Consider the following 25,570-nt stretch of genomic DNA (forward strand, 5'->3'; position numbering starts at 1 on the left):
CACTGTGCTGTAGGGCTGGGACTATTCATCACCGATGAGGCTCACCCGGGCAGCACCGGATGTGAGCGTCACCACTGAGTGACATCCTGCCGGTTTAAACATCCCTAGGCCTTCGGGCTCAGCCGGACCCCGCCTCGTGCCCAAGATGCCCCTGTACAGTTCTTGACATTAAACACCATGTAAAGACCCCCCCTCTTGTTAGACCATCTTCCTCACACCCCGGGAACATCCGAACAACGGCGGGTATGAGTGCGTCACCCAGCAGTATATAGGGCTCATGATAGTTCGTCAGTAGGGCCGGGTTCTCGTATCTGCTTCTCGCCAAACACCTTCTTCGTGAAGAACAAAAATTACAGCCCTACTGAGAGAGTCTGCATTTCTGTGCGCCCCCAGACCTCGTCTGCGTCATCCTGCCCCCCCCCCTCTAAAGCAGCACCCCACTAGGGCAGACACTTAGAACACTCCGCAGCCGCACTTTGCCGATACCTCGCTGGGCTCAGGCACCTGCTGGACTAAACCTCTAAACCTTGCTAACGTGTCCGGTTTTCTAACACTTTCTGCAGACCTGACCCACTCCTGGAGAACTGCAATAGTTGTCATATCTTGTTGAAGAATCGGGCTTCGAACTCACAGGTTTCTTGGCAGCTTGCTGTCTGGCAGATGGTATGGGAAAATAGTTTTGTGTTTAGCTTTTGGCTGTTTTTTGTTTAATCAAACATCAGCCTACGGGTGAAAGGTAAGTGCTATTGCACTGAGTATCGTGTTTCAACACACCAGTGACGTTGTAAATGATAACAAAAATATATAATGCTACTGCATTACTACAATAACGCTTCTATATCATGTCAGAAGATCAAGGTGGCTTTTCGCTTACCTGGGGGTCTGAAAACAGCAGCCCTGTGTCCTCTTGGGCTGCAGCGTTTCCGGGGATGTTCCTCGCCAGCACGGGCACCCCTAGATCCATGGCATACACATGAGGTGGAGCAGACACAGAGATGAGAGATGTGTGCAAGCAGCGTGTCACACGTTTCACTTCTCTACATAGAGGAACCCTGCAGACATAATTTCTGCGGCGAAGTCCTCCTGTGATGTATGTAGTCAGAAAGACCCATCTCCGTCTCATGCATATTTCCTCTCAAACCAACTGACAAAATTGGGGCTGCACATTGGCACCAGCCCCCCCCCCCCCTCCCTTTTCCGGCCGGGCTCTGACTGAAGAGAAACAATGTAACTTGTTACTTTGTTTCTCTTCAGTCCTGGGTCCCGCTAGGAGCACAGAGCAGGCTGCAGCTGCTTTAGTGAGTGAGACACACAGCTCCCGACCGAAGAGCTGAGGGGGCCCCCTTCCCCTACTGAAGACAGGGGCCCCCCCGCACTGTGGGGGCTGCGGGGGTGTTTGTTACGCCCCTGGCAATCCTTTCTCACTGCTTACTTCGTTATCTGCACCCCGACAGCCTCATTTCTCCAGCCTCATGGACGGGGCACCTTCTCATACTGCTGCCGCCCGGGACACACAGGCGGCCGGACTCCACCGTAGGACTTCTTCTTCTCCACAGTAAGTCTTTTTTACCTTTTTTTTATAATTTCGAGTGGGGCCCTCGCTGCCTCACGCTGCACAGCGACCCTCCCGCTCACTTCAGCCTCGCAGGTAAGGCCGCAACTTTCTCGTTTCGCACCGCACCGGCTCCCAGATATGGCCGCACCCCCCTGCAGGCCATTGTACTTCTTGCACTGGCACCTACTCTGCCTTCACTCACCCGCCGGAAGCCCGCTTCCTCAGTTAATAATTTCAGGGCTGCCGGGGTTGGCATACGAGGCACACGCTGTCTCCTCTCTACTCCACCCCAACACAGCAGCCTCTCTCAGTACACACGTTGGTGGGGGTGGGCTGGAACTGCTACACGGAGACCATGGAGCTTATGGCAGTGTCCTCCTTCTTCGCAGGGGTGGGAGGAAGCGAGGCGCTGCTCCGCTCTCATTTGTGGTGACCTGGAGCAGGCCACGCGTGCAGGACGCTTGTCGCAAGGGACCACGGGGACACAAGGTAGTGGGGTTAACCGGAAAGACCCCGAGCGGTCTTCCGTAACTTTATTTATACCCTCGATGCGAGCCCGCCTCGAGGGGTGGGGTATGCGTGTATAGAGTTATACATAGTAGTGTAGAGGCCGAGTGGCTCTCTACATCCCTCCAACATTTTAGACAATGCCAATCATTAAAGTTCTCTCTTAAGGCGAGAAGCACATAAAGTCTCTGAGTCTCTGGCTTGGAGCGGGATTACCTCGCAACCGGGAGCTTGCTCCTCTGCTGGAACGGACTCTTCTCCTTGAGCTCGATTTTCATGGTGGCTGCCTGCAGTTTGCTCCGGTTCGCCTTGTTGTCCGCCTTCACTCCGCCTCGGGGATCTCCCCTCCGGGGTCACCGACCAGTCTGGGAAATCGTCGTTCTCCATCCCTGCTTCTTCGCTGTCCTGTTCTCCAGCTGGTTCCACGTAAATCTTTTTGAAGTACGACGCATTCCTCGTCACTCTCACATCGCCTCGTCTAGCCGTGACCATTGTTCCTTTTGTTGCCAGCACAGTCCACATCTCTGGTTCGAAGGGTGTACGGAATTTCCAACCAGGGTGCCGATCTTTGACTACCACCCTGTCTCCAGCCACTAAGTGGTGTTCTCGGGCTCTTCGGTATTCGCTGGCTTTGTTGATCGTCTTCTCCCGTCGCTCTTGCACCGCTTCATCGTCATGTGCCGGTGGACTCCAGGACGGATCGGTCGGTATCCCGTCCTGCGGGGCTTCTTTGAACAGGAGATGGGCCGGTGCACATTTCGTCGTGCAGTGTGGCGTGTGTCGATATGCATCGAGGAATTTGGTTAAGGCTATCTCCGCATCTTGTCCTTGTTCCACTGCAATGCGCAGGGCTCTGTTCAGGGTGCGCATCAGCCTCTCTACGTCCCAATTCGCCTGTGGCCACAGAGGGGTTATCCGCCGGTGTTTGATCGCTCGCCTCGCCAGGTATTCTCTGAACTCTTGGCCGTGGAAGGGCGGCCCATTGTCTGATCGGATTACTTTAGGGTTCCCTAGCAAAGCGAAAGTCCTTTCCAGAGCCATCCGTATGTGTTGGAACGACGTGGACTCCACCACTTCTACCACCGGGAATTTTGTGTAGGCATCCACGAGTACTAGCATCTGTCTTCCGTCCGGAAAGCTGCCGAAGTCCACACTCACGTTGGCCCATGGGTGATGACATGGCTCTTCGGTAATGACCGGTGGGTCACCTCCTGTGATCGTGCATGCCCGGCACCGCCGTACCAGCTCTTCCACCTTTGTGTCCATGGCTGGAAACCAGACCTTGTTCCTGAGACGCGCCTTGGTCTTTGCCATGCCTTGATGACCTTTGTGCGCCAGTTGCAGGAAACGTCCTTGCAACGCTCGTGGGACAACCAGAAGATGACCTCTTAGGACTACGCCACACTCCCCAATGCTCAGCTCGTGATGAACTTGCCACAGCTGCTGCTGCGCGTGCTTCTCTTCTTCAGTGAGAGCCTGGTTGCCCTCCAGAAACCTCTTCCAGTCATGGGAGGCCAGGGCTTTCTTGACCTTGATCAGGGCCTCGTCACTGTCCGTGGATTGGCCAACTTCTTCCAGGGTCACCGCATCAGGGCAAGCATCACGGCCTATCATCTGTACGTAGGCATCTGAATATTTCACGTCCGCGGGGACGCACGCCGGGGGAGTTCCTCCGGGTGCCGGGACAAATAGTCTGCCGGATTGTGTGCCCCCGGGCGGAAGAGCACTGTGAGCCTGTACTGTTGCAGCTGTACTGCCCACCGTTCAATGCGGGGAGGTGCGAGCCGGGTGGTGCCTCCAAACAGTGGGACCAAAGGCTTATGGTCCGTGATGACGTTGAAGTCCTGTCCAAATAAATACAAGTGAAAGTGTTGGCATGCCCACTTTATCGCTAAGGCCTCTCTTTCAATTTGCGCGTACCTCGTCTCCGTATTGGAGAGTGCCCGGCTGGCATAGGCAACCGGTTTCCATGTGCCTCTCTCGTGTTCCTGTAACAGTACGGCTCCTACGCCCACCGGACTTGCGTCCACAACGAGTTCAGTCGGCCTTCCGGGGCGGAAGTACGCCATGACAGTTTTATCTTGCAAAGCCGCCTTGATCCTTACAAACGCTGCGTTGGCCTCCGTCGTCCACGTCCAGGGCTGGTCACTGCGTGTGAGGACGCAAAGGGGTTCAGACAGGGCGGCCAGGTTAGGGATGAACCTCTCACAGTACGTTGCCATCCCGAGGAAGCTGTTCACTTCGGTGGGGGACTTGGGGATATTTGCCGACCGTAGGGCAAGCGCCTTCTTCGGATCCACCTTAAGGCCTTCTCTCCTGAACTTGTACCAAAGAAGTCGATTGACTCTTGGTAGAACACACACTTTTCCTTGTGTAGCGTAAGGCCGTGGTCTTTGAGCTGTTGGAGTGTCGCTCTCAACTGGGCATGGTGATCTTCTAGTGTACATGAAAAGACTAGGATATCGTTGCTTAGATTGATTACCCCTGTCAGGCCTGACAGGGTTTCCTTGATGGCGTTCTGAAATACCTCCGCCGCCGAAGATACTCCGAAACTGAGTCGCTTATATCGTCTGAGGCCCACATGTGTAGCGAAAGTTTTGATGTACCTGCTGTTCGGTTCTAGCTCCAACTGGTAGCATCCCGCGTTGAGATCCAGTTTAGAGAACCATTTGGCGCCATTAAGGCCCGCCACGATGTCATCCATGGTCGGTGTTACATGGCGCTCTCTCTTGACAGCAGCGTTGGGTAGCCTCATATCAATGCACAGTCGAATCGCTCCCGGTTGTTATGGCTTAGGAGCAACCACAAGCGGGGACACCCAGGGCGTGGGACCGGTGACTTTCTCGATGACGTCCAGCGCTTCGAGCTTCGCCAACTCCGCTTCGACCTGGGGCCTCAGGTTGTATGGTACCCATCGGTGTCGCACGGCTATCGGTTTGACTGTGGGATCTATGTGAAGCCGAAACTGTTTTCCTTTCAGCTTTCCCAATCCTGTGAAGAGTTCGGGGAACTCCCTCATAATGTCCTCGGCATGTGATTCATGGACTTCATTTGTGAAAAACACAAGCCCCAAATCTTCAGCTGTGTGGCAGCTCAGGAGGGTGCCTTTCCTGCCTTCTGTCACATGAAATCTGGCCGTGGTGGTGAGAGGACCGCTGGTGACAGTTGTCTCGAAGGTGCCTCTCAAGGGGAGGGGGTCAACGCCTCCATATGCGTATATTCTCGCTTTGGTTGGTAGCAGAGAGGGTCGGTGCGCCAGTGCCTCGAACTGCTGGGAGTCCATGACGTTCACCGTTGCCCCGGTGTCTATGAGCGCTCGGAGGTCGGTACCAAGCACTCTCACGGAGCACATGGGCAGCGGCCTGCGCCGGCTCCCCAACTGACCCACAAACGAGACATAGTAAATCTCATCGTCTTCTTCTTCCAGGTCAAGATTCGGGTGGTGCGTTGCTCCTTGTCCTGCGTCGTCCGAGTCAGCTACCGACAGTTGCCGGACACTTTGGGTGAACCCTCTCGGTCTCCTCGGGGCAAACCGCGATGGGCCACTGCGGCACACCTTGGCATAATGGTTCAATTTCCCGCAGCGGGAGCACTCTCGCCCTTTCGCTCCGCAAGTGGCCGTTGGAGGATGATCTTCTCCGCAGTTTCCGCAGGGCCCTCCAGGTGGCGGTCTCAACCTGACCGGTGCAGGAGCCGGTCGCCTGCGGATCACGTTGACGCGCTCCTCTTTGATCTGAGGAGGCCGTGTGGTGCTTTGTGCCGGGGCCGGTTTGTGGAGGGCTGCGGCCATCTCTTCAGCCCTGACGTCTGAGAGTTCAAGTGACCTGGCTAGCACCAGGATCTGGTCCAGGGTGATCCCTGGCTGACGTAGTATCAACTTCCTGAGCAGTATTGACTTGCATCCCAGTATGATCTGGCTTCTTATCTCCTCCCTTTGGTCGGCAAACCCGCATGTGGCTGCAAGTTTACGTAGGCGTGCATGAAACATGTCCACGGACTCATCCTCTAGCTGAAGGGAGCGCCGAAACTTGAACTTCTCAAAGTCCGGGTTGAGTTGCGGATCAAAGTGTTGATTAAGCGCTGCCACTGCTGCATTGTAATCGTCCACGTTACCTGTGTTTGGGAGAGTCTCGAACAGATCATATATCTCTGGTCCCCCATAGAAGATTAGCAGGGAGCGCTTCACCGTACCATCCGTCTCACGGGTCCCCGTGAAATAGTTGTTGAGCTGGCCGACCCATGCTCTCCATCGGGGAGCTGCAGTGACTGGAACCGCCATCTCGCTGAAGGGCGGAAGTGGGTTAACTGTTGCATAAGCGTGGCGCGGGTCGTTCGCCCTTCTCCCTCCTCCATGGGCCACCTGCTGGGCCGGTGGGGCGTTGTTACCCGCTTGCGGCAGGATGCTAATGCTCGTTGGTGGAGCGCGCCTAGCACTGCGCACGTGAGGAGCGGCCGGGCTGGGAGGCATTGGTGGCGTACGGGCGTGGTGTGCGCAAGCTGGTGTACTCACTCCGTTGTACGATGGTCCTAAGCCCCTCTACGCAGTCAGCTCTAGGCAGCAGGTAGGGAGAGGATGGCACAACCACACCCGGCCGGTGAAGTCCAGGATCCTTGAAGGAACCCCCAGCAACAGATGGGGGACTTGCCGTCGCCAATGCTTGTTGTAGACAGGGGCACTTGCACTTGCCAGTGCTTGTTGAATGCAGGCACACGTGCATCCGCCAATGCTTGTTGGCTGGGGAGCTGCACACGCTCTCACAGATCGCCTCGGCTGCTCAGCAGGCGGTTGACCCTCAGTGCGCTGGAACACGCAGCTGTCGCTCCATTGACATCGGGGCGGGGCGCTCAGGCAGCCGCGAGGGGAGGCAGGCTCCAGCAGGCGAGTTCCCCTGGCTCAGCGGATGGCAGCCGGTGGTGCAGATGTGGCGCGCCCAGCCGACCGCGTGAATCAGGCAGGTGCGCGCCCTGACCCTGGAGCATGTCTCCGATGGAGAGGGAGACACGCGGGCAGGCGCGGAGGAGCAGGGCGGCCGGGGCACCGCTGCTGGGAGGCGTGGCCGGGCGCCGAAGGATCGCCGGCAGCGATGGAGCGTCGCGGGTGGGCTCCGCTGACGCCGCGGCAACAACAGCAACTCGCTGGTGGCACGCAGCGGGACTTCCGGCCTCGTCGCCAGTGTGGTGACCTGAAGCAGGCCACGCGTGCAGGACGCTTGTCGCAAGGGACCACGTGGACACAAGGTAGTGGGGTTAACCGGAAAGACCCCGAGCGGTCTTCCGTAACTTTATTTATACCTTTGAGGCGAGCCCGCTTCGAGGGGTGGGGGATGCGTGTATAGAGTTATACATTGTAGTGTAGAGGCCGAGTGGCTCTCTACATCATTCTCCCCTCGTTAGGCTTTCTTTCGCTGCCCCGTCTCCCCACTTAGGGCTCACCTTCTGCACACTAACTAACTGGTCGGGCTTCCCTCGGCTTCGTGGCACTGTCTGCAGCAGCGGCCGGTGTCTCTGCAGTTCAGCCTTGCTTGCATTTCTCCTCTGCCATCGGGGAGGGCTCACATCACGCCGGATTGCACAGCCACATGCTCTTCTGATGCGGGATGGGCACTGGCGTAACGAAACTTGAAGGGGCCTCCCTGCAAGGTATGTGGAGGGGCCCCCACTGGGCTCAATCGGGAGCTCTCCGGCCAGAGTGCTGAGCAGAGGGGGCACCCTGGAGCTTGGGGCCCCCCCGCACTGTGGGAGCTGCGGGGGCTTGTGATATGCCTCTGGGGGTGGGCTCCCGCTTCTTCACCTTCACCCAGGGCTCTTCACACGCCCCGCAGGCAATCAGATGCTTCCCACACCTGCTGCAGGGGGTTGCCCTCGACATGGTCATCACTCTCCTCCTTCAACCACCGAACAAGGAGGCTGAACACGCGGGCAGGTCCCGCTCCTCCCCAATGTAATGGTGCAGGGCCCTAGGCACTCAAGCATGCATAATGACTGCACAGACACAATTAGCTATTTGGTGGAACTAGCTCAGGGCACGTGCGTCCTGCCCCTTTTATTGGCAGGGTCACATGTCCAGTGACACCTGTGGTGGATGGGTGTGGGGTGGGGTGTGTAAGCCAGCCCTCTGCGAGTGGCTGGTACATCAGAACAACTAGAACAGTGACCAGTGGGTCACTACAGTGTCTAGAGATTATTTACAATAATATCGTTGAATTAACTGTAGATTTTCTATTATTAATTCCAGTGAGGCATCATTTTGATAACAATATTTTGGACACAATATTTATGTCAGACGATATTTCGGACTAGGATATTCTGGTGCCACTTCGGGCAGGCATTTTGCCTCTCTGCCAAGCTCCAATGACCCCATCAGTTGACAGTTTAAATGGTTCTCATTTCTATAACTGAGAGCCCCATCATTGAACGGCCCCTGCTCTTCCTGTGATACCTGCACACCGCACAGCCTCTGGTTTGGTATAAAAATGTTTGGCTGCCGTGTAACGTTTGTGTTTATCTGATGCTCAGACATCTGATCGGCCCATACATTATTGTCTAAAACTGAGAAATATGTTCCCGAATAGTCCATATATATGTTGCTCTTAAAGAACGGTCTGTAAAATATACAGCTTTCTGACCAATGTGACCATTTTTTTTGCAACTGTGCTGCAAATCCACATTTTGGCGCCATTTCGAAAATTGCCAAATGTGAACCAATTGTAAAAGTTGCCGCGATACCTACAGATTTCCGTTATGATCATTTTCGTATTTCGTTTGGCTGCCTTTTGACCAATACAGGGATCAGAATTCTCAGGCAAAACCACTTGGATTTACAAACATTCAGCGATTGTTAGAGATGCTACAGTGTCCTCTAGTGGTAGGAAAGTGACGTTCACATTTGCCATACCTCAAATGGAAAAGCAGATGGAGAAATTGCCAAATAAATTCGGCGTTAGCATCGTATGACTGAATAAGCAAGCATCAGGTCTCACTCTGCTGAGATTCTCAAGTGGTTTCCATGTCTCCTTCATACAGTAATCAAACTCTTTCCCACAACTGTCTTTTACTACAATTGCATATAATGTACACAACACACAGTATTGTACTGCTGCTCTCTCTATATGTTCAGTCACTCATGACCACACATGAATATATCTTTTAAATACCCTGGAGTTATACTGACGCCAAACGCAATGTGTATGGCTCTCAGGTGCTTTGCTCATATATGTATTATCTAATTTCTGTTCCATTTTGTGAAGTTCTTGCCATAATACCGCATGTTGTAAAGTTAATGGGGGTATATTATCAAGACAGGCGATAAAATGATCGCCGCTTTAGCGGCAGAAAACTGCAGCTAAAACGGGGCTAATGGGGTTGATACTATGCTCTATGGAATTCCAATTGAAGCCCATGTTAGATGTGAAGGACATCTAACCTGAGCTTCAATTGGAATTCCATAGAGCATATTATCAAGCCCATTATCGCCGTTTTAGCGGCAGTTTTCTGCCGCTAAAGCGGCGATAATTTTAACGCCAGTCTTGATAATATGCCCCTTAGGGGCATATCTACAAGGCGGCGATATAAAAGTATCGCCGCTTTTGCGGCTGTTTTCGGCCGAAAAGCGGCGATCATTTTATCGCTATATTAGCAAGGTCACGCTATTGCGTGAAACCTTGCCTTAGCGCCTGAATTCCTAACGCCCATCTTTGCATCTCTAATGAGATGCAAAGTGGGCGTTCCTCCCCAGGATAGCGGGGGAAATGTCGCTATGCGTCATTTCTCATATTATCAAGCCTCACGCAAAGCAGCATAGCGACAAGAAAAGTAGCGATAACCTCTGTTATCGCTAATTTCCTTACGCCTGCTTTGAAACTGACTTAGCCATGATATCCTATGGAATGTGGATATCATGGCTAAGTATGTGAGGCCCTATCATCAAGCTATCGCTGGGTTTCCAGCGATAATCTCACTTTTGGCAGTTAGCGCTAGGATTTTTATCGCTTTTGAGATAAGCGTTGCTAATAGCACGCTATCTCAGCGATAAAAATCCACGCTAGCCGGCGATAATTATCCTAGCACTAAGTGCGCTTAGCGATAATTATCGCTGGTTGTTGCTGATATGCCCCATGGTCTCTCTTCAGGGTCTAGCAGCTGTTTACCAAAAACTCTGAAGCCTTACCAAAACTGTCAGGAGAACCCTATGCCCAAAAACGTACAATGGATGATTATCATGTGTCCACGTTTTAGTTCCAAAATGCTTGTATATGCAAAATAACTAAGGCTCCCTGTTTTCCGTTTTTACTGATATTTACAGATAAATACAGACAGAAAACCATTTATTTTCGTGTCTGTATTTATTTTTAAATGTGGATGAAAACAGAAATGTTGTGCTTTTTCGGGTGATTCGAAATACACTTTGCTATGACTGCCAGGTCAATAACTGTGTGGATTGATAGGTAAGTAGGTTAAAAAAGAAAGGAATTTTAGTAAAGAGGCTTAAACAGCAGTAGCTTTGCACAAGGCTGATACTGAAATATACATATTTTCATATAAGTGCATTGATTTATCTTCCGCAGGTGTTCATATCACTGAAGCATGACTGCATATTTATTGGTTAAATAAATGTGGAAATATACCCGTTTCAGCTTTATTTTTTTCACAAAACCCATAATAAATATGGATAAATACAGATAAAGTTTACAAAAAATAAATATGGATAAATACAGACAGAAATGTCAAAAAAAAAAATACCATAAAACCAGGAGCCCTAAAAATAACCGACCCTTCGAGAAATGATACCAGCCAAATGATGGACTTGTTGCAGAATCTGGCCACCGCTTCCATTCTTTTCAACATGATTGCATGGTTGATGTCGTCAAAGCTGTCAACAAGGCAAGTTTCCTGACTAACTAAGAGACATCTGTGTTGACATTTGGTGTAAGAAGCTAATTAACATTGATCAGTGCCATCTTGCTGCCCGAATATGACGAAAGCCTTAACAAAACAAATTTACCTCGGCACTCTCCAAGTTTTTGTGTCACTATTTTAAATAGTGTAATCAGTTTACAATTCAGCAGTATGACCGCTCACAGGCAAGTAATCCAACAGATAGATTTATGCAAAATTCGATTTAATGACACTTGACAATGTTACATTCCAATTTTGGAGACCTAATGTTTAAAGTGCAATCCAAAAACAAAGATATATATAGTGCTACAAGAGTGTTGCTTTCGCTAGTTGTCCCACGGAGGTCCTATTCATATAACCTCCCTGTTGTCAACGATGGAAACAGCCGACACACGTTTCGTTACGATTGTAACTTCTTCAAGGCTTATATGTCAGAAACAGTTGTTCCAAATAATTAAGGATTGGCCCATATCTGAAAAAAATCCAGTTATGTGCGTAGCAGTAATGGGGGACCATCTATTTTGCATCAGTATCCAGCCAATCAAATAATCGGTAGAAAAAATAGCTAGCAGAAGGGTATTTTCAGCATTTGTCCTTCCAATAATAATTATGTACTCTGTCACTACATTGTATGTGTATCCTACTTCATGTAGTTGGCAAAGGTTTGTGAAATAAATAGGTTCATGTGAAGGTCTTGTCAATTGCGTGAAAAGATGGGGGCTGTGATATGCCCCTCTATTCCCAGGGCAAATGCCGTATTAAGGCGGTAGTGTCCTCAGTCAGGCAAACGATTGCCCAATTGGCAGTTGTACATAAAGGGTTCCTTTTGCAAGTGAGCTCTCAACTGAGCACATTCTGCCTTTTAAATGTCCTGATCCAAGAATGGCCATGTGCAAATAGGTGAGCAAAAGAAATGTTGGAAGGAATTGGACCCTTCAGGAAATGGAGCCTCCTAGCCTGGCACAGTGACACCATCAATCACAACCTTTCAAGGGACAATCTCCCTCTGAGGGCTGCAAGTTTTACATTTGTGCGGGAGTTTCCCATTGGAGAATGTGCAGGAGTGTTCTATTTCTTCTGCTAAAATAGGAACCACGCATAAGCTAACTGATGACAATACACTCACTTACCAATCCTGGGATGGGATGTGTTGCAGCACCACAGCCTGACTCTACCTCGCTGGCTCCCTGTCCGTCATGGACATGGCGCTCTGGTCATTGACTCTAAGCAGTTCATTGCTGCATTCTGGGTAGTGTGTTGGAAGGAAGCACTGGGCCTTCAGACAGGACTCTTCAGAAGTCGGAATTTCTTGAGCTGCCAAGACTGGGATTTCTACTTCTCTAAGAACATTAACTAATGCCAGAGAGAAGACCTTATCTTCCTCATCTTCCAACACTTTAATTCCCTTTTGGAGCCCTATGTTAATCTCCTTCATGCTTCCTCTCCAACTCTTAAAGCTCAGGTTTGTGCCCATTTTTAGGCTTGGCCTAGAGATAGCTTTAGTTCTCTAAAAGGTTCTGATACTAAGAATAACACAAATAAGCATTGGCAAAGACCATAGGTCTAGCTTTGACGTGCCAATGCTTGTAAAGAGGGATTGACAAATGCTGGTTACATGCATTATGTGCACAAATGCTGTCAATCATATAAATGCCAACACAATTGGATTTGCAGGCACTGGGGAAAAAGTAGCCAAAAAGATTACTTTCTAAATAGAGTGCATGCGGAGGATAAAGAATTTAATGTGACAAACATTGAAATAAGTCTGCACTTTTCAGCTGTAAAATAGTCCCTCATGCATTACAATGGAGGCAGTTCTTGGAAGGGGAAACCAAACAGCCAATAGCTTGAAGTAAGAAAGCAATAAGAAAAGCCCATTCCACGCTACCCAGCCAGACCTAAAAACACACATATAGCTGGCCTTTGCATCAGTGCCTCTTCATCTGTCAGTCCATTTAGATATCATTCACATGTGAATTGCACCCACAAAAACCCACAGCATGGGGCAATGGGTCAGCCCACTTTGCCATTGGTTCTCTTGCACTGTGAGTCATCACATATTTTGTTTTCAGATGCATATCTGCATAAAAAGAAGTGTGCTTAAAGGCCAATGCTGGTGGTCCAATTATTTTACCAATGTCTTTTCATGCGAGTCTTTTGTATTAAGTCTGACATTAGCAGGGGCAGTTTTATCGCACAGGCGGAGGAGCATCGCCCCACTGCTCTCAATGCAAGAAAAATAAAATGATAATAATGTTGCTATTATCATTTTTTTTTCGTAGGGCAGGGCTGGGTTAAGTAGGGCGGAACTGGACTGGTGGCACATGGGATGGAGTAGTTTGCGCACTCCAAGTGGGCATGACTACTTGGCCAAACAGTCATGCGCCTCTTGCATGTTCCCCACCAGGCTGCATTACACAGCCTGGTTCAGCATATGTCCAGGCTTCCATTCCCCATCTGACTGCCGAACCACGGCGCTCAGACATATCACTTCGCTGCATTGCAGCATTGTGATTGGCTTTGGGGAGGTTGCCTGTGTGCTTCCTGGTTCCGGCCAGGGGGAGACTACGAGGAATGACAGAAGAGAGACGTGGCAAGGAGGTGTTTTATTATTTTGTCCCCCCCCCCCCCCCCCCCCCACCCCTGTCACCCTCATTCCCTGCTATCTGCTACTGGGCATTAGCTAAGATGTTTTGATTTTACTAAAATTGTAGAAAGTAGTTTCAGCTTGCCCTTTTCATCCATTGGTCTGTGGTTGTGTGATTCACATTTTTCTTCTGCTCTCTTCAAGATACAGTGGTGGGCAATGGTTTGGCCCATTTCAGCTATTGGCGATCTTCACTGTGAGTGACAGCATTCTGCTCTTTCACAAGGAGCACATTCACACACAATTTAGTTCCATTAAGTGACAAGGTCTACTGCTGCAGTGTGTGCGTTTTCAGACCAAATTTTATTTAGCCTTTTTGCCTTTTCTTAATGTTTTCGTGTTTTGAGATTGATTGATGAGGGGCTTGCAGCTTCCCTAATAATAAAGATTTGCAAGAATGACAACAAAACAAGCATTAGCAAAGCCAAAAGGCTGGTGGCCAATGCCAATTCTTTTTAGTTGTCCTTGTGCGTTTACACCATGATTTCAGTTTACAGTAATTCAAAGCCAAGGGTACCTTTTCCTTGGACCAATAAAAATCATAATTTTTTGTGACGCCCATTATAGTTAAAACAGGTCTCTATACATATTAGAAGTGTGTATGCAATGTGTGATTGTTACTTTGTTATTTAAATGTTTTGATTGCAAGAATAATGCTGCCATGTATAAGCAGTATTGTGTTATATTTTATTTTATTTTCCTATTATTTTTGTGGCATTTGATTAGAAAATGACTATTGCGCCAGCTTGCCAATCTGAGACCAATTGGCTTTGCAACTGCTTGTTTTGCTAGATACCAAAGATTTTAGAACATATATTAGGGGAGAGGAGGTGGCCTAATGGCTAGGGCGGTCGACCTCGAATCTTGGGTAACTGGGTTTGAGTCTCGGCAATGACGCTGAACATCCTGTGATTCTGGGCAAATCACTTAATCTCCCCGTGCCTAACAAAAATGAATGTGTGTCCTCATGCAACATAACTGGTGCTATGTAAAGCGCTCTGATACCCAATTGGGGTCAAGTTCGCGCTATATAAAACTCTGCAAAAAAAATCTATATATATATGATTCAGTGATATTCCATTTCTGTGATGGTCGTCATTTCTTAGTATTTCCTGCCTTAAACAGTGTTAGATGGTTACAGATCTATCGTATTTGGTTGAGTTCATTATATTTCGCAAAAGGTCAGGTGAGTTGGGGGCATATGTATCAAAGGATACATTTGCGATTCTCAAATAGTGATTTTTAGAGAATCGCTATTTGAGAATCGCAAAACGCTATGTATGTTGGATTTGCAAATAATTTTGCGAATACTACATATTCCTTAATTTCGAATCGCAAATTGCGATTCGCAATTAAGGAATACCTCCCTATTCATTCCTATGGGCGTAGAGGTCCATAGGAATGAATGGGAAGACATTCTCAATTTGCAATTCTCAATTAGAGAATCGCAAAATGAGAATGCAATTTCAAGGGTGTCAGGATGTCAAAAGGACACCCTGTTGCACCCCTGAAATGTGCATGTGTGCACATGTGGCACACATACATGCCCTAAGGGCATGTATGCGCACCACATGGCACTTTAAAAATGCAAAAAAGTGAATTTTTCAAAGAAATCGCAAATTACCACCAAGTTGAGGTTGGTGATCATTTGCGATTTCTTAAGGAGAAATCGCACAACTTGGGTGCTTTGTACATCGCACTTAAGGAATCGCAATTTGTGATTCCTTAAATGCTTTCACAGAATAAGGAATCGCAAATTTTGCAATTCCCTATTTTGCGAGGGCCTTTTGGGATGATACATCCCAAAAGGCTTTTTCCCGTTCGCAAATGGGCCGATTCTGAGAATCGGCACGTTGGAGAACGGGAAATGGGCTTCATACATATGTCCCTTGCTTCCTTAATTGCAAATAACCTGTGAGGAATAGCTCCATAAAGCATTGGGAGCACTTAGCTAGGCCATTCTTGCTTGGCAGGTCAGGCCCTCCCACTGTCATACCCAAGGGTTGGGATCTCTGCTCAATCTCCCCCGGAGTCAGCGTCATTTAAAATCGTAACAATTCTAAAATAAATTAACAGACACTCGCTGGGCGCCTCATGTCCTGAGATGTGAGGGGTATTCCTGAGATTGTTGTCAAAGTCAATACTAGAGGGTAATACGACCATAGCTAAATACATCTTTCCATGTGATAACAGCTACTGACATATCAGAAAAGACAAAACATACTTGTGGTCCATATGAATAGTAATATATAAAGTTAATGGTATATACTTTGCTCTTTCCTCACTATGACATAATCTTCCATTGTGTTAATGGCATCTTTGAGCCAAGGATTGCCCGGATGCTTCGGAGATTCATACGGCTTGCTTGTAGTTTTCTGATAATTGTCACTGTTTAGCACTTTGCAGTAATCAATCTTTCTCATGACCAGAGGTTTTTTCTTTAAAACCTTTATAGTAAAGAAACAAGCAGATGTTAGTTTATTAATGTCAGGCTTAAAAGACACTTTGAAATAAAAATTGACTCCCAAATTTCATGCAGCGGTAGCTGGGGTGGGAAAAATGCCTAAGGATTCCGGCCGCCAAGAAGGGGATCAGTAGGAGGCATTCCCGAAGACCAGGATCTCCGTTTTATTGGCATTAAAGTTGAGATCATTGATGTTTTTCCAGTTAGCTACCTCAAGTAAGCAGGTTTTGAAGCATTCATGCAAAGAGTTGAAATTGCCATCTTTGCATAGAATGATCTGGGTGTCATCTGTATAAGTATAGAACTGACACCCAAATAAGGCGATGAGGTTCACCAGTGGGGCCATAGATACTTTAAAATGTGTACAGATCGATCCGCTAGTTGTATTTTGCGATGTGCATATTTTAATTTTAATGGACTCCATGATGTTGAAAATAAGGAGGTAATCACAGTTTCTATGTTCAGTGCTTTTGTTTGAGTTTGGGCACCCCAAACCATTTCTTTCTGTTTTCATATTCATGCATAGGCATCAATTCTGAGCCTGTTATCTCACTTTTTATGTATTGTGTGTTTGTCATTTTGAATGATCTGGGTGTCATCTGTATAAGTATAGAACTGACACCCAAATAAGGCGATGAGGTTCACCAGTGGGGCCATAGATACTTTAAAATGTGTACAGATCGATCCGCTAGTTGTATTTTGCGATGTGCATATTTTAATTTTAATGGACTCCATGATGTTGAAAATAAGGAGGTAATCACAGTTTCTATGTTCAGTGCTTTTGTTTGAGTTTGGGCACCCCAAACCATTTCTTTCTGTTTTCATATTCATGCATAGGCATCAATTCTGAGCCTGTTATCTCACTTTTTATGTATTGTGTGTTTGTCATTTTTCATTAACACTCGATAAGTAATGATCCATTCTGTGGCATCTCAATCTTTTGTACAGTTTCGATTAGCTGAGCTTCCTACTGTGGTGCATCCTTGCATGGAAGGTTATCATCTTCCATGCAAGGATGGTCTGAGCATGCACTAATCTGCTGCTCTTTGCATTATGCATCAGACATTGCGGTTACTATCTTTGTCACCACGAGCTCATGTTTGTCTTTTATCCACAATCCTTTCAGCTAATTTGCAGTATTAATTGTCTTTTTCTCCTAACGGTAGATTGAACCTAGGGTTGAGGTGCTCTCCAGAATTTCCCAAATGAGAGATAGTAAACCACATTAAACAGTATTGTAGCAAAGGACACAGTGTCGACTTGCAACCTCTACACAACAACCCCAACCCATTGGTGAACACAATCTAAATACTAAATGCTGAAGTGGTCACCCTCTAGACAGAGACACTGAATAATCTAGTTGTTCCTACATTGGTTGCATATTCAACTTTTAAGTGATATTTATACCGTTTGACAGCTGTCTGGATATTCTTGAGTTAGCAATATCTGCATTTTGTGTGCTTATAACATCAGAGAGAGTTTTAAGGTATTCTGTACGAAGAACCCTGTCTCCAGATATAAGGGGAGAACACTATTATTCCCCACAATCATAACAACTATGTTGCCACCCTTGTTAGTTTCCTTGATTACAATATTCAATTATTGTGTTGGTTGTTTCAGTGCCCTCTTCTCTTCTGTTCTAAGATTATCATTATTTGTTCTGATTTTACTACATATTGTGTCTTCAAGTCTAAATAATTCATGAGTGACCAAGGTGTAAAACACATCGATGATATTGTCAGCTGGAAGGGAAGGCACAAAGGTCAATCTAGGTTTAAGGCTACTGTCCAGATGTATATTCGACACAATATTAAACAATTTGCAACATAGATGGAGTGAAGTGGTTTCAGAATGCTATACCACTGGGTGAAATGGCACATCTTGGAAGTAACTGCAGAGATGTCAAGTGTTCCATAAGAAACTGGGAGCACTTGAAGAATGTTTTCTGAATAGGGGTTATTTCAAGGAGGTCTTAACCATGGCCAAACATAAAATATCTAAGGTGAAACGTGATACCCTCTTATTAAATAAAAAACGTAAACCAAGCAACCTTAAAAGGATTGCATTTATCTCTTCATATAGTTGTCTTAATCAGTCAGCTATAGAATTCATCACAAACATTGGCACATACTCATATTGGACACCACCCTTGCTAGTTTTTTTTTTTATCTCAAAAGCCTCTGATGACACACAGTAGGGGTCAAACATTATGCAACAGAGTACGTCACAGTTTCATGAACCTGCATTCACAGCTCAGTTGTCAGACATGATTACCCAAGCGTCCTAAGGGTTTTTATAAATGTGAACCTTGTAATTTATGTCAATTTGCTGATCACAAAAGTACTTGTTTTCAATGCAATACAAACAAGAAATATAGTGTGGAACAAATTGTGAACTGCAATACAAAATTTGTAGCATATTGTATTACAACCCAATCCTATCAGAAGACTGGAAACTAAATGGATCATCAGACCTTGAGCTGTGAATGTGGGCTTAATACTGATCGGGAATCACACATCTTTTTAACAGATTGAATTATGTAGAACTTGTCACAGATCCAGAATTCTGTTATGAGAGGCTCAATAACGTAAGAGGCTCATTATGTCATTTTCGGCATACAGAATGTATCATGATGATTTCCTTATCTCACTGGATTTTATATGTACTAACTGCTATGTAATCTTTGTTTGACAATTACCTATCTGATATAGAATTTGTGGCATAGGGTGGTATTACTGAATTCGATTTCTCTTTTGGTACAACTTTCCGAACATTGTCCTTGCATGCCCTTTTCTACCCACTGGGTGATCTTAACTTATTGTGATATACACACCTTCTTCAAGTTATGGGACAGTGATACTTTTCTGGTGATCAAAGGCGGCTCACATAACCTATATATTTCTTGGTTTGGATGTGAACATAGACAGCCTTTAGAAGTATTTAACATTTGCTGTTCGTGATACAATATTGGGAACTATTTATCTATAATCTTTATTTTATGTTGGTGTTCGATTCACCCTAGCGACACCTAATATTTTGGTGTACCGCTACAGAATTTGATGTCCCAGACAGGGTTTCTGTTATTCCAACGATCGTCGCTAATACAAGACTTATTTTTTGGTTAAATCTGATACTCATATTTAGACTATACGGTTCAGGTTATACCTTAACAAATTGTCCCTCAAAGGGGACAAAACATACATTGTTGTACTAGGCTTACTCCCACTCCAGTAGCCAGGCTTTCAATATAAAGCCAAGCTGCTGCATCACGCAATTTACGATAGATGGAACATGTAGCGCACTGTCTCTTGACTACATTCATTCGAATGTTGAAATTGAGGTGACTAATGGTTGTGGCTAGTAGGCTAAGGCAGTCTATTAAAAATCAGGACCAAAATGAAAGCTCATGAGGCACTCCATACAACAGTGAGTGGCTAGGGGCTTGTGAACAGTTCTTCAGTAAAGATTTAATCCCGTCTAGGTCTGTAACCAAGATGTGGTCACCTCGGTTTAAATCCAAACATTAGGCATCATTATGATGCCAGTCGGATTCTCGGCCGACTGGCACCATAGCGGAAGCGGGACCGCCCGACATGGAGTCAGCGATCCTGCTGCCCTTATCACAATGCAACCTCCTTCACGGCGGTCGCAAAGTGTATATTTTCCATTGCCGTTTGTGCTGCGGCCTGCAGCACTAGCCGCAATAGAAAATGTACACTTTAAAAACATCTCTGCACTGTGTGGCAGGCACCGCATGGTGCCTGCCACGCGGTGCACGGGTGTGTAGGGGGCACCATTGGTGCTTTCGAGGCCCCTTAGCAGAGGGCCCGGGGAGAATTGGGCCCACTAGGGGCCCCCAAAGACACTTTCTGCCTGCCTTTTCATAGCGGGCAAACAATCATGAAAGGGCAGGTGGAAAGGGACATTGTAATTCTTATGGCGGTGCCCGAGCAGGCACTGTCCATATTGTAGGGATTACTGACCCTCCGACGGTCCGACAGAACAGCGTCGGACTGTCCCTCCACCTGCTGCCTCCGACTTTACGCATGGTAATGCGTCGGTCGGACCGCAACAGCAGATGGCGGCTGGACAGTGTCCGATGAGCCATCGGAAACGGTCTGACCGCCACCAGAATGACCCCCTAAATATGATAAGTTTTTCTGGTATTCATTCTTTATATCTAGAAATGGCATTAAAATCGATAATGATTCCACCAAAGAGGGTGGGGTTTGTTCTACTAGTCGGATTTTATGAGGTGGTCCTTCATGACTTAGGCAGTAATGTAGTAGAACAATAACAATTCCCTAGTGGGTAGGGGTTGAGTAATCAATGATGCTGGGACGTTGAAGTCATATCTTCTGCCCTTTCCTTATGCCTGTATTGAGTAGGACATTATATCCATCAGGAACTACGTCAACAGCGGTGCCCTGGTCTGAATCCTGCTGGCGTAGTCAAGGCATGACAGGACCAGAGCTCTTGAGCCCAGGACATCTAAAAGAGACACCATGTTGAGTGAAGAGGTAGGGGGTCTGTAGACCTTGACCTATAAATGGACAATAGCTTGTTTTACAGTGTTGCAGTATTGCACTATAAATACATTTTGCTGTTGTGGGATCTTCTGAACTAGAATTGATTCCAGTATTCAATAAAGACTATTGAAATGTTTATTCTGGCCAAAAGAGTTACAAAGGAAAAGTTATAGTAGAACTACTGTGTTTAATGAAATTGCCAGCTCTCTCAAATTAAGTACTTTGCGAGGATCACTGACCAGGACAAAAGAACCAGGAAATGTGAAATCACATACACCGTAAACTATTCTGGTCTGGAGCTAGTTTCTATTTCATAAATATAATGACAAACAAGTATTTTGTGAATTGATCAAACACTAACAATGAGGAGATCGGGATTTTAGCATTATTGGATGTAGACCACTGACTCTAACCCTGCTACCCTGGAATAGAAAGTGCCAGAGTCTGTCTCATAACAACCAAACCTTTGTGTCTCCAACGTTGGCGTAGACTTATTGCTAAAAGGGAACCATGGGCCATAAGACTGTGTGTGATGAGAACCTAAGCTACAACTCTGATGGAGAAAGAAAACTCTGAGGTGACTCCTGGGGAAGAAAGACACCTCAGAGATGACTCTGGTGGGTCTGGGAAAATAAGGGGCAGTGTTACAAAGGTACAGAGGAGACCAGAAGACATATCCACAGCAGCCACGGCCCGTGCAGGTAAGTGCGGTGGGGAGGTCGGGCCCGGGGGGGGGGATTTCAACAGACGATGACGAGGGAAATGTTATTATTCATTTAATTTTCCCTCATCATCGTCCATCGAAATCCCCCCCCTACCGTGCTCCACCACTCTTACATGCATGGGCCATGGCTAATCAACAGCTGGAGTCTACACACATAATCAACAGGAATAATGCAAGATAGGAACTGACAGTTTGTAACTGCAAAGACTGAGAGAACCTAGACCCCAAGTTGACATGATTCCATTAGAACCTAGATCAGGAACAGTACACCCCATATCAGAAACAAAATATACAAACTGTAAATAGTATGACGCACAACCACCTAGGTCATTTGGAAGGGCATGAGATTATTATTATTTTTATTACATTTATAGAGTGCCCTGTTATCTAACAGGTGCCTTGGCACTAGGGATGAAGGGATCTAAATCATGCAGAACCTGGCTGCCAAGGGTTCAATTATTGATTGTAAAGCGAAGTTTTAGTAACTTCCAGAAAGACGACATGCTGTCTGTAGCATGAAGAGCAGAAGGAAGGCTATTCCAGAGGCGTGAAGGCTGAATGGAGATGACTGTGCCACCTTTCCTCACTTTTTTAAACTTCGGGAGGCAGAGCGGGTTAATTTTGGCTGAGAGCATGGACCAGCTTGGACGGTGGCATACAAACTTGCCTTGGAGAGAGCGTAGCCCAGCTAGATGTATAGCTTTGTAGACTATGCATGCTGACTTGAACAGCACTCGTTTTTTAGAGGTAACTAGTGGAGCAGATTCAGTAGTTCTGTGGCTGAGGAGTATGAGGGGCAAGAGGTCCATTACCCTCATACAACAACACTTCACCAGCTGACACTGGTTTGGCAGAGGGCCTGAAGACCTGAATCCTCACTGTCAATCACCAAGCAGAGACAACCCACTACACACGCAATAGGCTGGAGGGTGGCAAGACCCACCCCTTTAAGGAATACCTCTGTGAGTGTAACTCACACCCTCAAACACTACCTATCCACCACAAAGGGGCTCAGGAACAAATATCCCCCAGTGGAGAACCTCCTCTGGATGAAACGCGATTGCAGACAATATCTGCACACAGTTGCAGGAGTCCAAGTATCTGACGAGTGGCGGACTCTATACAATTACTCAGTAACATAACGTGACATTAACATTCTGTTTTTCATCATCTTTGCAAGTATTGATCTGTTCTGCTGAGTAAATGTCTTTCTAGTACAAGTTGTATTTGTAAAGCACACATTCACCCTTGGGTCTCTTGAGGCTGAAATAACAGATGTTTATTGCTACCTAACTCAATGGTATTCCTTTGATTGGCCAAGGAAGGATGCAAATCTGGATAGACCCCTGTGATTTGAACCTGTGACCACCAAGTCAAGCACAATCCTGGTGTAGATGCATTAGTACACTGGGCCACCGGACCCTTCTTCTCTGCCTCTTCCTTCTTCTTCCTTTTCTTAAGAATAAATAATAATGATGATGATAAAATATTACAAAACATAATAAAATAATACTGATAGAATAATAACAATAATAATATAATTATTTATCTAATTAAATTACCTTGTGAGAAGTGAAACATATAATTATTGGGTTTTTTCTCTTTGTAAGTGCCTCCAGTTTCAAACGACCACGAAGAAAAAACGGAAACATTAAGCTACAGCTTAACATTTGAGGTGCCCGCTGTGTCAACAAGAAGTACAGGTAAAGCCTGCATTGTCGTTCAGAGGTGTATCGGAGTAACAATATTGTAATTTGCAACATTGTTTTAGACATCATAATCTTATAACATTACGCTATATGTTTTCCGTATCCTGCCCACATTTCTTGACATCATAAACTTATAACAGTACACTGTATGTTTCACTATCCATCCACCTCTCCCCTCCAAGCTTCTTCCTTGCTTCACCACATATTTTTAACCACCTCTGCTCAGAATACTTTGCAGCATGTAGATGCACACCATCCTGGATGCTCTGTTTGTAGACAGCACTGTTGGTACTCTTCTTGTACACTGGCTGTAGATTACAAACTATGCAACTTGTCTTTCATGTATTGGTATTAATACACCACATGCGTGTCACATGAGTTCACATGTATGTTTACAGACAACACCAACACCCCTTCCCAATATGAGTCATGACTGTGCTAGTAGCTGGTAACAAATGCTTCACACTTAACCCGCCATATGGTAAGAAGTGTCAGCTCTATGTCATATCAGGGCTTATTACTGGGGATTTAACATAATGATAGAAAATTCTCTAATGTGAACTGTCATTTCAGCACATTGGTTGAGTTTGGTAATGGTATACCATGCTGGCAGGTAAAGCATTATTGCAGTACACAACACTCTTGATCTCAAGCTCTTGATTTTAAGGTCGTGCCAGGTCAGCGCATGTGCTGCTCTGCGAGCCATGCTGTATTGGAGTATAGGCTTGAAGTCCCGCCCACTCTCTGCCCATATTTGTCATTGGCTTGTCTCATTGTCTTTCGTAAATGCTGACTTCTGATTCGTTAATAGGCTTGTTAGTACCTACTCAGTACCACCCTGTCTTCATTTGTAACCTCCCATGAGGACTGGCCTTTTTACTTCGGTTGTTACACGGTACGTCATATTTACTCAGTAAGCACTATTTCGTTTAATGGTTTCTCCTACTGCAGGCACTTGATACTTTTCTGCAGCATTCAGCGTGTAAATGGGCGCTTTACACAAGGCGCTTTTACAAAAAAAATCATTTGTTTGTAAACTTGACAAACAAATGCTTTTTTGGGTAAAAGCATCCCATACCGCGCTTTCACTTTAATAGTGGCCCATTAGACATGGCTCTTGTAAAGAAAGGGGCATGGCCTTTTGTGAAAGCACAGCATGGGGCGCTTGTAAACAACAAGCATTTGAAATGCAATAGGTGTCCGTATTTTAGAAACTTTGACCTATTGGTATTGTAAAGGAAAATGCCTTTTATTAATACAGGTTTTTTAAACACAAATAAAAGGCATTGTCATTTACAATACCAATAGCTCAAAATCTCGTAATTGTGAGACCTATTGCATTGCAAATGCTTGTTTGTATTGAGTGCGTGTGCTATATCTACATTCTGCATTCATCCACAAAGGCAGTTTTGTGCCTTTATCCACTCTTACTCTGTCCTAAAAGCTAGCTTACAGCGTTATGCGCTATGTACATTTGTTTTTTTGCCTTTGTGCAGATCACAAATGTACTGAAACTCGTGAGCTCGGGAGAAAGGTGCCTGTTACAGAATACATAATGGTAACCACGTGGTCTCAATTTGTTTTTAAATTTGCAACCTTACCGTCCACTAAATTTATTTTTCTTTTGTGTGCCTGTTTTCACACCTCGGGCAGCTATGTACCCCTTTGTGGCCTTCAACCTGTCGTGCTCAACCTGCTGCGCACCCTGCCCCCCTGCAACGGGGTTCAAGCATTTGCAGAGGAGGCTAGCCACAGGCCGCACACCCAACACCTCTGCATATGCGCTCAGTACTACACTGCGTAATGGACATGTAAGCTTTCAGCCATTTGTAGCAGGCACTGAATGGAGGCCCATTGCCAGGTCCCTTACAAGGAAACTACATATGAAGTGAGTTGTTAACATTTCATTGAACACTTTAGGGCACAACAGCATGATCCTTCTGATACTGTGAGGAGTACACTGCGGGAGCTTTGCCTCTGAATATTAGGCAGACTTTTATAGTAAATATATTAATTTCACAACTGTTTGTGAGAAATGGGCAAACAGTACTTTCCTTCTCAGAAGGCAGAGCAAAATAAGTCATCATAGCACAGAGACAACCATTACCAATGACCTGATCTTCTATACAAAAAGAAGAGCGCAGTGGAGAACGGCATTCCAAGCTTTACTCAGAATCGCCTCAGCTAAGAAATTTCCTCACGGTATAAGACTCTTAGTTGAGTCGTCACCCACTTTCAGTGCTAATGCTACCATATCCATATACAACAATGGGAATATCCTAACTCAAGCCTCCGATCGGAACCTGAACCTATTTGATGACAGATTCTCCTTCATTAAAAAATCACTTGACACTTCCAATCACTCTAGGAACGTCCTTCCACTAACCTTGCCACAGGACCATCTAGATCTCTCTCTTAAGTGGCTGCAACCACCTATTGATCGCCCCGCCTACACTCAATAACACAAATAGGGCCCCAGCTCCGCCAAATCTGGGCCCCACAGACTCGCCCACCATCTCACGAAGATACAGACTGGAACA

At 46.4% G+C, this 25,570-nt stretch overlaps 1 protein-coding gene across 1 annotated transcript in view; it reads left to right on the forward strand.

Moving 5' to 3' along the window:
* TFPI (tissue factor pathway inhibitor) overlaps positions 1-25,570 on the forward strand; it is a 264,389-nt gene that overhangs the window by 165,673 nt on the left and 73,146 nt on the right. Inside the window, exon 6 of the mRNA XM_085648705.1 lies at positions 22,932-23,024. Coding sequence (XP_085504831.1) covers positions 22,932-23,024 — 93 coding nt within the window. The remainder of the gene's footprint in view (positions 1-22,931; positions 23,025-25,570) is intronic.

The sequence above is a fragment of the Triturus cristatus genome, chromosome 3_2 (assembly GCF_964204655.1).
Source record: "Triturus cristatus chromosome 3_2, aTriCri1.1, whole genome shotgun sequence".
Classification (NCBI taxonomy): domain Eukaryota; kingdom Metazoa; phylum Chordata; class Amphibia; order Caudata; family Salamandridae; genus Triturus; species Triturus cristatus.